This window comes from Vanessa cardui, chromosome 17, assembly GCF_905220365.1.
Source record: "Vanessa cardui chromosome 17, ilVanCard2.1, whole genome shotgun sequence".
Lineage (NCBI taxonomy): Eukaryota > Metazoa > Arthropoda > Insecta > Lepidoptera > Nymphalidae > Vanessa > Vanessa cardui.
In genome coordinates this window covers 4684390-4699025 of record NC_061139.1, presented here as the reverse complement: position 1 = coordinate 4699025, position 14636 = coordinate 4684390, and the positions used below count along the sequence as shown (strand labels likewise).

At 32.3% G+C, this 14636-nt stretch overlaps 1 protein-coding gene across 2 annotated transcripts in view; it reads left to right on the top strand.

The window, feature by feature from the left end:
- Positions 1-14636, top strand: part of LOC124537014 (protein lozenge-like) — a 51019-nt gene that overhangs the window by 6533 nt on the left and 29850 nt on the right. For both annotated transcript variants that reach the window (XM_047113722.1, XM_047113723.1), the window contains exon 2: positions 5597-5836. In XM_047113722.1, coding sequence (XP_046969678.1) covers positions 5597-5836 — 240 coding nt within the window. The remainder of the gene's footprint in view (positions 1-5596; positions 5837-14636) is intronic.

Sequence of the window (14636 nt, the reverse complement as noted above, 5' to 3'; positions counted from 1 at the left end):
GCACTCATGCGGGGTGGCGAAGCCCGGGCGTGTCGCTAGTTTATGATATGAAATAAAATAAAAAATGTAAAAAAAGTAGCGCGTGTCCTTTCTTTGGATCCAAAATTACGCCATACAAAACTCCATCCCATTTCGACGACCTCCGTGTTCGAGTGGTGTGTGCACCGGTTTTCATGGGTACGCCACTCTGAGGTCCTGGGTTCGATACCCAGCCAAGTCAATGTAGATTATCATTCGTTTTCTATATTGTCTTGGGTCTGGGTGTTTGTAGTACCGTCGTTACTTCTGATCTTCCATAACACAAGTGCTTTAGCTACTTACATTGGGATCAGAGTAATGTATGTGATGTTGTCTCATATTTATTTATTTATATTTATTTGGCTCAGCGGTTAAATCATGAAAGCGTAACAGACATACAGACAATCAGTCAGACGAAGTTACTTTCGCATGTATAATTTGTATAGATTTTTTCAACTTCACTTACATTATGCTAAGAGAATTCTGTAGTGCCAATTACAGTTTATTATTTCACTATTCCACGCTTGAAATAAAATAACCACAACGAAAACCAGCTTAAAGCGTTCCGTTTTAGAATTATAATTCAGTTGCCAAACCGGGAATCCACAATCACGAAAAAACATTCGGTAATTTTACTATCGAGAATATATAACAAATTTATAGAATTATTTTGAAGAATGCCAAATTCTTGGGGCATTTTGGCAGGTTAATGTTAAATAACAACCTTATAATTGCTCCTCACACTATCAATTAATGCAACCATGATATATTGATATTGCTGTATAGCTGGAGCTGAAATTTGTCCGTTTGTTTTTTACCAGGATCTAGTAATCTTATCAAACAATATGACATCACACTGCAACTCACGAGGTGGAGCTCTATGTATGTTTAATGCAAGCTGACTATGGCTTAAGCCTTCCAAGTTGCGGAGCAGCTAGTAACATTGTATTGCTTGCCCTGTGGTAGGCTTGTGAATAAACATATATACAATACATTTTTTTGAATTCCTTCGAGATATATAGGATTTTTTATTATATATTTTTACCACAGGTAGGTAGAACAAAAAATGGTCTTCCGTTGACGCAAAACCTTAATCATGGAAAATGTACATATATTTTCTCCTTGAAGTATTTACATCGTGAATAAAATTATGTTAAAATACAGTTATATATTCTGAGCGCTAATTTTAATACACAGATAGTAATCAAATCAACGTAGATCAATTTGCCGCTTTCCCTACAAAATTGAAGATTCAGTAGTGAAGAAGCAACTGTAGCCCTTTATCAAGCGTCAACCGCAGTAACGCTTGCGGCCTATAATTTGTACATAGCCTGGGCTTCCGTAAATAGAGAAACCACAGTTAAACTATTAATGTTTTTTCATGCCCGATACCGCTACTTTGGTTTTTAAGAAATTCGATGGTACCTAGTGTTAAACCGCATACCAAAACGGCTTCAGTTGTTACGTAAAATTTTAATTGCTCATTCGGGCATCAGGATTTAATACTTTATAACGAGATCGTTTAAGAATGAGGTTTTTTTAAGGATGGGTTTTTGTGTTGATTAGCGGCCTCAATAAATTTTGACTAAATATTGACCACACAGCAAGCCGAAATGATTGGGATTATCCGCATTACCTACAGTTTTACGTACTTTTGAGGCAACTTCGAATACGGATTGCTATTAATTAATTATTTTAAGGGAAAAACCTAATAACATATAATTGCTTGCGTGAATTCTGGATTTCATGAATCGTAGCCGTATAAACTACTAAACAAACAAAGTTGTGGCAAAAATAATAATTAAGATAAAGACCGGTCTATGAGTATATCACGAGAAAAAACCTTCAAACATTTTAATGAAATTTTTAATTCGTCAAACGTGACAAAATATTAAAGATGCGGGCGTAATAAGTACACGTATAAGTACAGCTTTTCCAGAATCTTAGATATAGAGAATCATTAACGAAATGTAACTTCAAATACATATACAGCTACCACAGCTACTGGAGAACAGACATACCCAGCGATCGAATTATATTACGGACGTCACTTTTTGGTGACTATATCATTTAAATAAATATGCAAACTTTTTGGATAGATGTCAAACGAAACATTTTATATTCAGCAAGAGATCTTCATACGCATAGCTGCGCAGGCAAAGTCGGGGAGGAAACGAGTCCTTTGTTTATCATTAGTGGTCCATAGCTGTCAATTTATTACGAATGTGACCTGACGATACGAGGTGCAATGAGCTATATAAATTAAATACACATGATTTTCCTCGTTTAATCTCATTTTTATGGTATTTCCAATTAAATATATTCCATGTGTATAGATAGCTACTCCATAATAATTTAGATTACTCGGTTTATTACCCCATACGTGACTCTATTCGTGAAACATATAAACAACTGAATCAACTCATTACTATTTTTTAAAATGCTATGAGTGTCGATAGCTTGCAAATGTAACTTCTTGTAATTATTGTTAGCAAATTTTTGAGCAATATGTTCGAGAATGGACCGGGATCACCTCATTAGAAACTATTTCATAGCAATAGATAGAGAATCTTTCAAAATGCAACCAACTTTCAGGAGTAAAGAGGTATTTCATGAAAAAAGTGCACCTCACCTACTAAACAAGAAACCTTTTTAAAGATAAATAGACATGAAAATTCAGTTTACAGAATTGGAGTTTGAACGAAACATCGATTAAGATTTACGTGTACCACTGCATTTTCGGCTTTCTTTATACCAAACAATGCATAACACAAACAGCCGATTGTCAATGTTATCACTGCACAGTGACACTTTCCAATATTTAGTTTAAAAAAAAAAGAAAATATTCTTTATAGGTACATATAAACTATTACAAGCATTTTTGAATCGTCATTTAACAAACTATATTAAGTGGAGCTACCACCGTTCGGAATGCAGATTCTACCGAGAAAATCCGGCAAGAAACACAGTAGTTAAATTCTTTTTCAACATTTAAAAACATGGAAGTCAACAAGTATTAGCTCCACTTATTTATTATCTTAATATAATCTAGTATTGAGTAATATGCGAGTAAATGACTCAAATTTATGAAACGGAAAAGTTAAAAATATCTGTGGAATTTTATTATAGAAACAGACAACTTGCCCAAGAAGGATTTATTGACTTTGCAGAGATTGAAACTTGGCGTTTTTTAACGCCTATCCTTACGTCTCGGGTACATACAATGATTATTATAACTGATTCTATCCAAGTTATCGATGTTACTGTAAATATACATAATATTATTGTAAATATATTAGGACACAATACTTAATATTCCTACTTTGTTAAAAACACATTAAATACAGTCTCTAGTTCCAAGATTATTAATAGGCCGAACTGCTCTCTTTTGTAAAATGAAAATATATACTATAAAATATATACTATAAACCTATACTGTATTGTCGGGTATTTCTGATAAATTACAAACATCCAAATATTGATCGCAAAACGTTTTTACCAGGAACCTTTTAATAAGTACACTAGAAGTACAATAATTATGTTTATCAATTAATAAATTGGTTTTAAATCATCATTCTCTTTCCTCCTAATGACGATTCAATTAAATGTATGTCATTGCGTCGAATTAAAAACAGTCTCAGTACAGTCATGTTAACGAATGACGTTACGAAGTATTCAAAGAGTACATTTTATGAGATATCAATATAATTTCCCAAAAATGCCTGAATTTATTACATTGAGAGCTATCCGACAGGGCTTCGCACAGGTTTAATGATGTTATTAAAATGTTTTTGTTTACGATACTACCTTAAAACCTCTCAAATAATCAGCGTTGAGAAACATATCTACTATATTGTGCATATATATCATACATAAATCCTCCTAAACTTATATGTCTATTTAAAAAAAAACATCAAAATCCTTTATGTAATTTTAAAGATCTAAGCTTACATAGGGACAGACAGCGAAAAGCGACTTTGTTTAATACTATGTAACGATATCTAAAGTTTTTTAATCATAAATTAACAATGACCAATATTCATGGAATCTACCTTTTCATATACCTCATGCTAAAGAATCGTAGTTGGCTCTCTCTGGAGATCTGTATTGTGCTACCACAACGTTTCTGCAATGTAACTGCAATAAAACCTCCTTCGTGAAGTTTCCGACCGTTTTTGATCTAATTTCTCCATTTGACTGCACAAAACCCAGCTACCGCAACCATGGTTGTTTGTCTCTTACAATTTTTCAGCTAAAGTTTAGATTTCGGATCGTTCCAGAATATATTCAGTTAATAGTAATAACAATAAATATCCCGCTGGTCTAAGATTCTTCTCATTTTGACGAGAAAGAGAGTAGCATATTCTACCACGCTGCTCGAATAGGGATTGGCGGTATCAAATATCAAATGTGATAGAATTTATTTGAAATTAGAATAATGCAGGTTTCTTGCGATGTTTTACTTCGCTAAGCATGAGATGAATTATAAACAAATTAAGTACGTGAAAATTTAGTGGTGCTTCCTTGGTATGAAACCAAATACCTGTTCTAACCACTGGGCCATCTCGGCTTTGAAATTATATAAAAATAATAAGTGTATAGAGTATCATTTAGTTATTAGTTTGCGCCCGCGGCTTCGTTCGCGTTTCAAGGTTTGGTGCACAAAAAATAACCCACAACATTCCTTGGTGTTCAAAAGTGCTTCATACGAAATTTCATCAAATTCGGTTGAGCGGCTTTGAATTAAAAAAAGCCACAAACAGTCAGAGTTACTTTCGCATTTATGATATCAGTGGCGATGCAACAATTATACCAAAATCTTGTATGAAACTTTCCACATTTCCACCGGTTTTTCGATGCGATATATTCGTATAAAACAAAAATCGGTTTGGTAACTTCACCCAAACAACGATCAAACGGGAATTCTTTTGTGCACATGGCCATGAAAAAAAATATTTAGGTTCAATTAGCTTTCAATGTTTTTTTCAATATAGACAGACTATGTTGTCATTAATAAATCAAATAAATATATTGCTTGTAGATATATGTAATCACAGAAAATCATAGTTATAATTTCAGACGCATGATGTAAAATGATAATTACATTTAGTTCACTCATATTTTTTATTTAAACAAAATCATTAGTTTGCCAATGTTACATGCATCGTGTGAATGATATAAATATATAAAAATAAAATACCCTTTATTCCACCACAAGACACACACACAATATTGCAATTATATTACTTATGTATCATCATCATTTTCATTATATAATTTCATTAATTTAATTGCATATCAAAATATATTATTCTTAAAACATGCAGCTAATCTTTTGTCGAAGTCGCCTCTTTGGCGTAGGCCTCCCCCTGCTTCCGTGTGAATGATACCTTGCTTAAATTTAAATTGTTTTTCATTTTCCTCTAAATTTCACCCATCAGATTTTATATCTACGTGTATCTCATATTACCCATGCCTACACCTGAAAGAATACAACATATATATATTCGTTAGAGATTTCAATATTAATAATAGTATAGTAAATTATATTAATAGTAGTATATTATATTGTTCTCAGTACGGACCGGCAGTCCAGACTACATGTGTTCCATGCTGCCGCAGCACTGGCGGTCGAACAAGACGTTACCAGGAGGCTTCAAGGTAGTGGCCCTGGGCGACGTGCTAGACGGCACGCAGGTCACGGTGCGGGCGGGAAACGACGAGAACTGCTCCGCGGAACTAAGAAACAACACAGCTGTGATGAAGAACAGGGTTGCCAAGTTTAATGACCTTCGATTTGTCGGGAGGAGCGGCAGAGGTCTGTACTATTTTATTTTATTTAAATTTTTTGTATCTTTGTTTTATGAAAAAGTAACAATTTTTTAAAAGTAATATATTTAGTTACCAAATTGCTCTATTTTTACCTAAACATAAATACAAGGGTACAACTACAAAGAAGTAACTAATTTTCGTCAACAGTCGCCAAGCTTTTCGTCGGCTTTACCTAAGTATTAAAAAATGATCTTAACAGTTTTCCGAAACCCTAAAAATTTCATGATAATCGGTTGTGTAGTTAAGATGTGAAAGCGTTACAAACCACCAAATTCACTTACGCATTTATAATATTAGAGTTAGGATATATGTCAATTAGGCAATGAAAATCGAAGTTCCATCCGATGAACATTAGAATTGTACAAGTAGAACCGGACAATAAAATCCATAAGCCTGTTATTAGGCACTAGTAGCAAATCATGGCGATCTAGCCGCTGACCAAAGGTTGACAGCAGAGGCAGGGCAGACAAACATTTATATTTCTACATAACCTTATTAAAAATACCAATAAACAGATAATCAACAAAATATTTCTTACATATATTTCTAGATATAAAACAACAATTCCTAAATTGTTGCGTCGTTTCAACGTCAAAACAATCAAAATAGTCAACAATTGTGGCAATTATTTTTTGTATTGTTTTTCCTTTCTGAAAAAAAAACAAAAGATAATCTATGTCACTTTTAATAGAACAAAAAAAAAAAAAAACTTATTAAATTAAATTGATTTGCATCTAAGCTTGAAAACTTCATTAAAATAATCTTATAATCTATTGTAAAGTGACACGTGACAGACTTCTGGCAACCCTAACAGCGGCCATCGCTAGATTAACCAATTATTATCCTCTACTGTATTAGTTAAGCTTGTCCGTAATAACGTTTCCACACTAAATTTGGGAATGTGTGTTACATTACATTGAATACGTTCAATAACATTTAGTCAAAAGAAAGAGTTTAAATACACGGCTAAACGATGTTGCGTTTAAAGTTTATCATTAGAGTCTAAATGCGATAAACATAATAGCTGTTGTGTGGTGAGGTACTAAGCGTTATATATTAAATTTTGAATACGCAAACTTCTATTTTTGACTTTTCTGGTATCACTGTAGTATAAATATCAAATAACTTAAACAATTTAGCATAAATACGTATACAATACTGCAGATTCGCGAAAAATAGCAAGTTATTAAATATATATTTCATTAGCATCAAAATCATACCGATAAAAATATAATATTAAAAAGAAAATAAACAAAAGATAAATACGTTTTAGTAAGTTTTTTCAACAAATTTAGAATATCTAACCGACGAAAAGAATTTCAATAAAAAATGAAAAAACATAATAAACTATCACGGGTATTTTTCGATATGGTATAGATTTTTTAACAACTACCAATATTTATTTTCAAATTAAAAATTGCTTCTACAAGTGATTATTATAGTGTTTATTCAGCTAACCGTTTAGAACATCAGTACGCAGTATTGTTGTGTTCCGGTTTGAAGGGTGAGTGAGCCAGTGTAATTACATGCACAAAGGACATAGCATCTTAGTTCCCAAGGTTGGTGGCGCATTGTCGATGTACGGAATAGTTAATATTTCTTACAGCGTCATTGTCTATGGGTGATGGTGACCACTTACCATCAGGCGGCCCATATGCTCGTCCGCCAACCTATTCAATAAAAAAAGAAAATGAAAAAGTACACAATATAAAGACATTTCAGGGATAAAAATATTCATCATAATCATATTCATATTCATATTCTAAAGGTTTATTAATATCGTTCGACGTGAGATCGATAACGATCACTCTTACTGAACGTTACATTGGAAAGGAAACTTCAATATATTTTGATATGGAGTTCGAGATTCGAAAAAGAAGAATCAAAATTAGAGCCCTATCATGTTACATATATCTGACCTTCTAATCAAACCTTATTGTTTTAAAAGTATTTATTTTGTTTCTTATTAAGAAACAAAATAAATACTTCGAGTCGAGATGGCCCAGTGGTTAGAACGCGTGCATCTTAACCGATGATTACGGGTTCAAACCCAGGCGAGCAACGCTGATTCATGTGCTTAATTTGTCTTTATAATTCATCTCGTGTTCAGCGGTGAAGGAAAACATCGTGAGGAAACCTGCATGTGACAAATTTCATAGAAATGTTGCCACATGTGTATTCCACCAACCCGCATTGGAACAGCGTGGTGGAATATGTTCCAAACCTTCTCCTCAAAGGGAGAGGAGGCCTTTAGCCCAGCAGTGGGAATTTACAGGCTGTTGTTGTTGTTCTTATTAAGAAGGCAGGTAAGTTACACGTACATGCAAAACAGCTAGAAATCCGTCTGATAAATTATGGAATACCGAGGGCTGACGTTAGATCACGTCCTGCTTACAATACCAATTAGCTATAGGAAATTGAAAGTAGAAATTGACTTTAATTTGACACATAAAGAAAGATATTCAATATTACGTACCTCTGACACATCCCAGAACTTTCTCCATCACAGATCAGGACTTCGAATTTTAATTTCCAAACCGCAGGCTGTAAACGACGTTCGCGCTTTACTGTTCCATTGTATTGCGCGCGCGCATCGCCGCCATTACCCACATGGGCTTGTGAGTTGTAAAATCTCAGATTTTCTTAACGTCTCTGACTGGTCAGTACTATACATAAGGTTGTATTACATGTCTGTCCTTGCATACTTGGATACATAAGACTTCGTATATATCGTATTTCAGAAATGTCGCATACAATTATTAATGTGTGACATTTGAAACTTTATTTGTTTTAATGTTTCGTTCGCTTTCTATGTCTGAAACGACTATTTTCCCGTCAACAAATTGCGAAAGCATAGATATTTGTTTAACAGACATTCTCGATTTAATCTAAAACAAAAAAAAAACGTATTATTCGTCAACCAACAGCAATGTTTTGAAATACTTTTGAAATCGGTTAGAAATACATTTCATACTGTTACTAACGACTATATAAATTTGTTTTAATGAAACGATTACGCAATTAATTTGATTTGCATAATTATTAATATAGTTGGCTCATTATTCCCGCCTCTATATTGCTACTTTAGTTTCGTCGATGAATTTATAGTCATACTACGAAAAGTCAAAAACGGGCTCATTCGTCGTAATGTTTTGTTATAATTACAACCTTTTGTAGTCTAAGATATACGACATTAAATAAATTATAAATTCATTCTTTACTTTATTTAAAAAATATTTTGAGTATAAGGAAATCTTGTATTTGTAATCTTTAAATAAATGTATTTCATTACGATATTATCTTTCACACTTACAGGTATTAAGTTAGTTTAGTTATTTTTTAGTTCAATCATTGAAAAGTATGTCAAGTGAAAAAAATAAAGGAAATGCCATCATCATCATCTCAAAAAATGAGACCTATTTCATCATCGTCAATGCGTCACCAAAACTAAGATATGTTTATTGTGCTTGTAGTTACACTGGCTCACTAAAACTTCAAATCTAAACAAAACAATTTCTGTAATATAATAATATGTTTATTTGTATTGGTTTAGGTTTTATTAGCATCTTTAATTAATTTCTCTAACTAATCATATTCTCAGTTATCCCCCGTCACGTATTTTTTCCATTATCCCCTTGCCTCAAAATTATTCATTATTAATAACATTTATACCTAATGTTTCTTATTATAATGTACGTCTTTCCGCAATAATATGTCGTCTATAAACCTTTTCAGTTTGTTTCTTAATTGATTGTTGATTAAGTTTTAAATTGTTCTAATTTCGTAATACATATCCCATCTCATTGATTTTTAAGCGTTATCTTAGTGGCCCACTCTCATACACATCTGACCAAAGAGGCTGATGATAGTTTTCGTACGTCCTCCATACTGTTTCAAGGACAGATCAGCTGTTGCAAATTCTGATTCAGAAGATATTACATTTGTCATTTGTCTTTTGTCTTACTGTTAAATTCACGTAATAATACGATATAAAGTTATTTCATAAATATGTTATTCTGAAAAGTAAGAACATACACTCAATTGGATGACGCTGTAGTAGATAGTGAAAAAACTGTATTGAGTTGGATATCTAAGTACTTTTTTTGTTGGTTTTAGTGCATTACAAGATGCATTTTTTGTATACTTTATCTGGTTGGGTAGGAACGTAAGTCGACACCAGTAGTGAAGTGGCACGGTTGTGACATAACATCACAACAGCACTAATGCGACGTGATGCGATCAGACAGGCGGGCACTGGTGTGCACTAATTTTGGATATCGATATTGTTGTTATTAATTTTGATCTAGAACAAAAAAATATCGATATGTGAACGGTCTTTTAAATTCGTCAGTTTCGATATCTATAATTCATCTCATTCGTTGTATAATTTTTTTTTTCCTACACTAATATCAGAATAATTTAATTAATATTTTATCAGTATTTCGAATATGTTAATTCATTTTCATATAATTTGGTTAAAAATCATACGATCTTAGAATTATATTACAGACCTTAGAATCTTAAATCCAAAGATCTATTATAAATTCTAATTTTATTACTTTGCAATCTCTACTTTTGCAGAGTAGACATCAAAAAGGTTTTATTAAAAACTTCAAAATATTTTACTATTCTTTATATTTTATTGAGGTCGACATGTAATCTCCACCGACGTAACTTAGATCGACCGTCAAATTTAATAATCATCGAGACATTTGAAAGCAAATCAAAAACGATTACGCAAATTCTGTCAAAAAAATCGTTCCTCAATCTCGTCATCAACCTGAACACATAATTAGGAACGAGCGGTCGGCACGTAAACGTCGTGACCAGAGTGTGACCAAATCATTTTGTATAGCGGTCATCATCATACAGCTTTATCTTTTCTTTTTATTCGTGCACTCATAGTCAATTTGATGACGAACAGGGATTAATGAACCTTTCCTAGACTATCTATTGTACTTGTCAGCAATGCTTTAATTCTTATGTTACTGTCATACTAGATTTTCATTTTCTTTATGATTCTTATGTTATATCTAGGTGATATTTCATGAGTATGTAAGTACATAATCTTGGTATTATTCGATGAATTTGAAGAGGTTTTTTTACTGGAATCGTGTCATACTCGACTACATAAGCATTGGTAAGCGACTCATCTTCTCTCACAAATGTCATTCAGGATTTACGCTCGATCGTAAATCAAGATGGCTGCCATTCCCTCCCTACCCTCACTCTACGGCCCACCTGCGCCCGCGCACAATAATTGAATATTTCACGCAACACTCTCAACACCTCCAGGAGACGACCGTTCAAATACAATGTTATATTTTATAGCTTCGCGCGTATTGTGTTAGGTCCTAAACTGTTGATGAGTGATCACGCGAAATGCATTAAGTTTAATAGCGATTTTAAATGCAATATTTCACATCGTTCACGACACGCCTTTGGAGTTTAGCGTCCAATGTTTTATGGTGATTTGTTTTCGTATTGAAATGTGCCGTCGCCTTCGACTCTAATGTTGCTTTGTTACGAGAAAGCGACATCGATATTGAGATCTCACGCAGGCGGAAAATATAAAATGTCAAACTCGGAGCTTTATCCAGGTCATGAGATTGAGTTTAATCTTCCATTATTATAAACTTGTTACGTAAAACATTCCAGACTCAAGCACAGATAATCTAATACAAAGTCACTTGTTTGCAAAAGTTACGAAAATTTATATTAATCAAGGTGCAATCAATCTTTGGTTCACTTTTTGTTGGTGATTCAAGAATGAATTGTATATTACTAAATCTTACCATCGCTATTCAGAAAGGATTGCATCAGAATCTAAGGTACTCTGTCACAGAAAAGAATGTTGCATGACTTTTTTTAAATCTGAATTATTTTTCTACCTGTGATTGTCTTTTGTTTTTGAGCTGATTGGGCCTTTTCAACGATACCCAATAATTTTGTTCAAAATGTTGCCCATACTGGATCTTGTATTAAATAGATATACATATTCATATTCTCGATAGAATAGATATTTCGAAACAGCAGTATGGCATGACGATGAGGATACCGAAGTAAGAGTCTAATCAAATAAAATATTTATGCAGATTTCATCAGCTTACAGATTGTGTAAAATTTTAATCATCATTTACATACGTAATTATATATAAATTAATTATAATATATGTCACGAATAGCAATATTATAATTACAAGTCTTAACTCGCGTCGTATATCAGGAAATGGTTTGCACATGTATCGTTATCGGTGGAAACCGCAATGAAATTTAACAAATCGATGTAGTTATCAGCTATCTATTGTTTGTCTGTAGGTATGATATTCTGTTTTAAAAATACTATTTTACAAAATACGATAGCAATGTAACATCAAAATTATTTATATTCAACAACAATATTGAACATAATTAATATTATTGAATGTTTTAACCTGTCCTTACACAATTATATTTTAGATATATTGTGTTGATTTTACTCTGACAATAAGAGATTCAGGATAAATTATTTTCTGCATGAAATTGACGTCTAAAATATTAAGCTAACTCTGGGCTGGCTTTTATATGTCTTTATAATAATATCTCCTTGCACCATTAAGGCGAAGCATCTTATAAATTCACATATAAAGTTTACACTGATAGCCTCTATAGACTACTTCCTATACCCAAAAGTTATCTGGAAAAGATAGTTTTCTTTTACATTTACCTTTTTTGCCATTCATTATTTTGTTTTCACTTTAATTGTTTGTCCTTAGTGCACAATATCGTGTATGATTGTAATCTGATTTGATGGTAATTATTTTCAATAAGGCTAATAACTTTATAAACTGACAATATCAAGATCTGAAGATTCGGTTACAGTAACGAATTAAATCTAGCAGACCCTTATTAAATAAGTTCTAGAATGTACTATAGACACACTTCTTATGTACATTCATCGATCCGTGTAACTTATCTAATAAAAAATAGTAAGATCAGCTTTAAGAAGGATACTTTAGAAGATTTTGATATTGTGATTTTGTACACGTAAAGGTGGAGTATTCAGTTAATTAAAATAAATTTCTTCAATATTAATGTATGTTCTATGACAGAGAATTGCAGTATGATTGAGATTGTGATATTTTATCTCAGATTACCTAATTATTTATAAAATTCATGTACATAAAAAAAAAAACATTTTAAACACTAACGTGTACAAACGAAGAACAAATCGAATGTTAAAAAAAATAAAAAAAAGTCCAAAAAAAGTTATTACTCGCTTTCATGCCTTTACAATTCTATGATGTAAAATATGACACTATTATTTCAAAAAAAGAACAAAAATATAGAGATTGACAAAATTCATATTGATATTCCTTATTAAACACGTTTCTAATCTGAAAAGGAATACATAAATAGCGCGAGTGGCTATGGCCGATCAATCATTTATACTAAATCGAGTGCGCTACACGCGAATTATCTGCATTAGACATGTTAATCCACTCATTTTAACTGTAATTTTATTCCGTATTTATCGGTGCATTCATTACTGGCGACCGCAAATCGGGCGCCCAAAAAGCTCGCTATTTTCCATCGGCTGATCGTAGGGCTGACACCTCCAAGATATACCCACCCCTCGACTGGACCGTGTAAATATCATCTTTATTTATACCTACATAAGATATATGTAAGTTATATATTTATGCCTACCATCGAGCTCTTCCCTGTAATATTATATTATACTTCACGTAGATGTTTGATTTTGGTCTGATGGTCGTGTGCATGTCGTGCAAACGAATAAAACTTCTTTACTAAATATTTAAACAAACTTTATGCAAAAAATTGTCTAGCATCGCGTTTATGTTGCATTAGAATGTGCTTGAAATGGGGTACGTACACGTTTCTGTTGAGGCCAGCGACCCAACCGCAACTTTACTTATGATGCAAATGGGCAAAGATGACCACTTACAATCAGAAAAAAACCGTAAATTTTTTTGCCCACCATTTAAATTTACTAAAAAAAAACAATAGAATTCAAAACTAATACAATTTTATGTGCTAAACAGTTTCAGAAACAAAACGCTCTTTTGGGTAGATTTTAATTTCATCTTAAACTTTAATTAAGTAAATATTAATTATTAATATAATTATAATGACACAACAGTGATTATTACTGTTTTATTTTGCTGATCAATGTGCATTATCAGTAGAAACTATATAATAACATTTTGAGTGTGATATTTTTTTAATATTATTTCTAAAAATGAATTTGAATTCAAATCGATGGCAACCCTATCCGTTTTGCAATAGTTCGGGATGTGCAACACACGTGAGGGTGTCATTCAACAATATTTAACATACATCAACCTATTTTGAATTTGTTACTGGCTTGCCTAAATAGTGACATTGTTAATTTAATGTACATTTAAATTAGATAATTTCAATGTCTCGCTAATTTCTCGCGTAAATAAAATTCGAATTCCAAAAATCTCAAAATTATTTTTACCGGAATTTTTGCGTTCTAGTTTATTTTATTACTACTTACCTCGTATATAAATTACAAGTGTATATGTTTGCTAGTTTAACATATATGTGTATAGGGATGACATATTTATGCAAATACACAGATGACTTTATATCTGAGTTTGTTTTATATTTTTCTACATTTAATAATAATTAAATGAATAGTTAAGTGTCTTAATTGTCACCTTATTATTATTTAGCTAAAAAAATAATTGTCCTTATTAATTATAACCACCATTTCCTTATTCTATAGTTTTCCACCCATAGTTTTCCACCCATTTCCT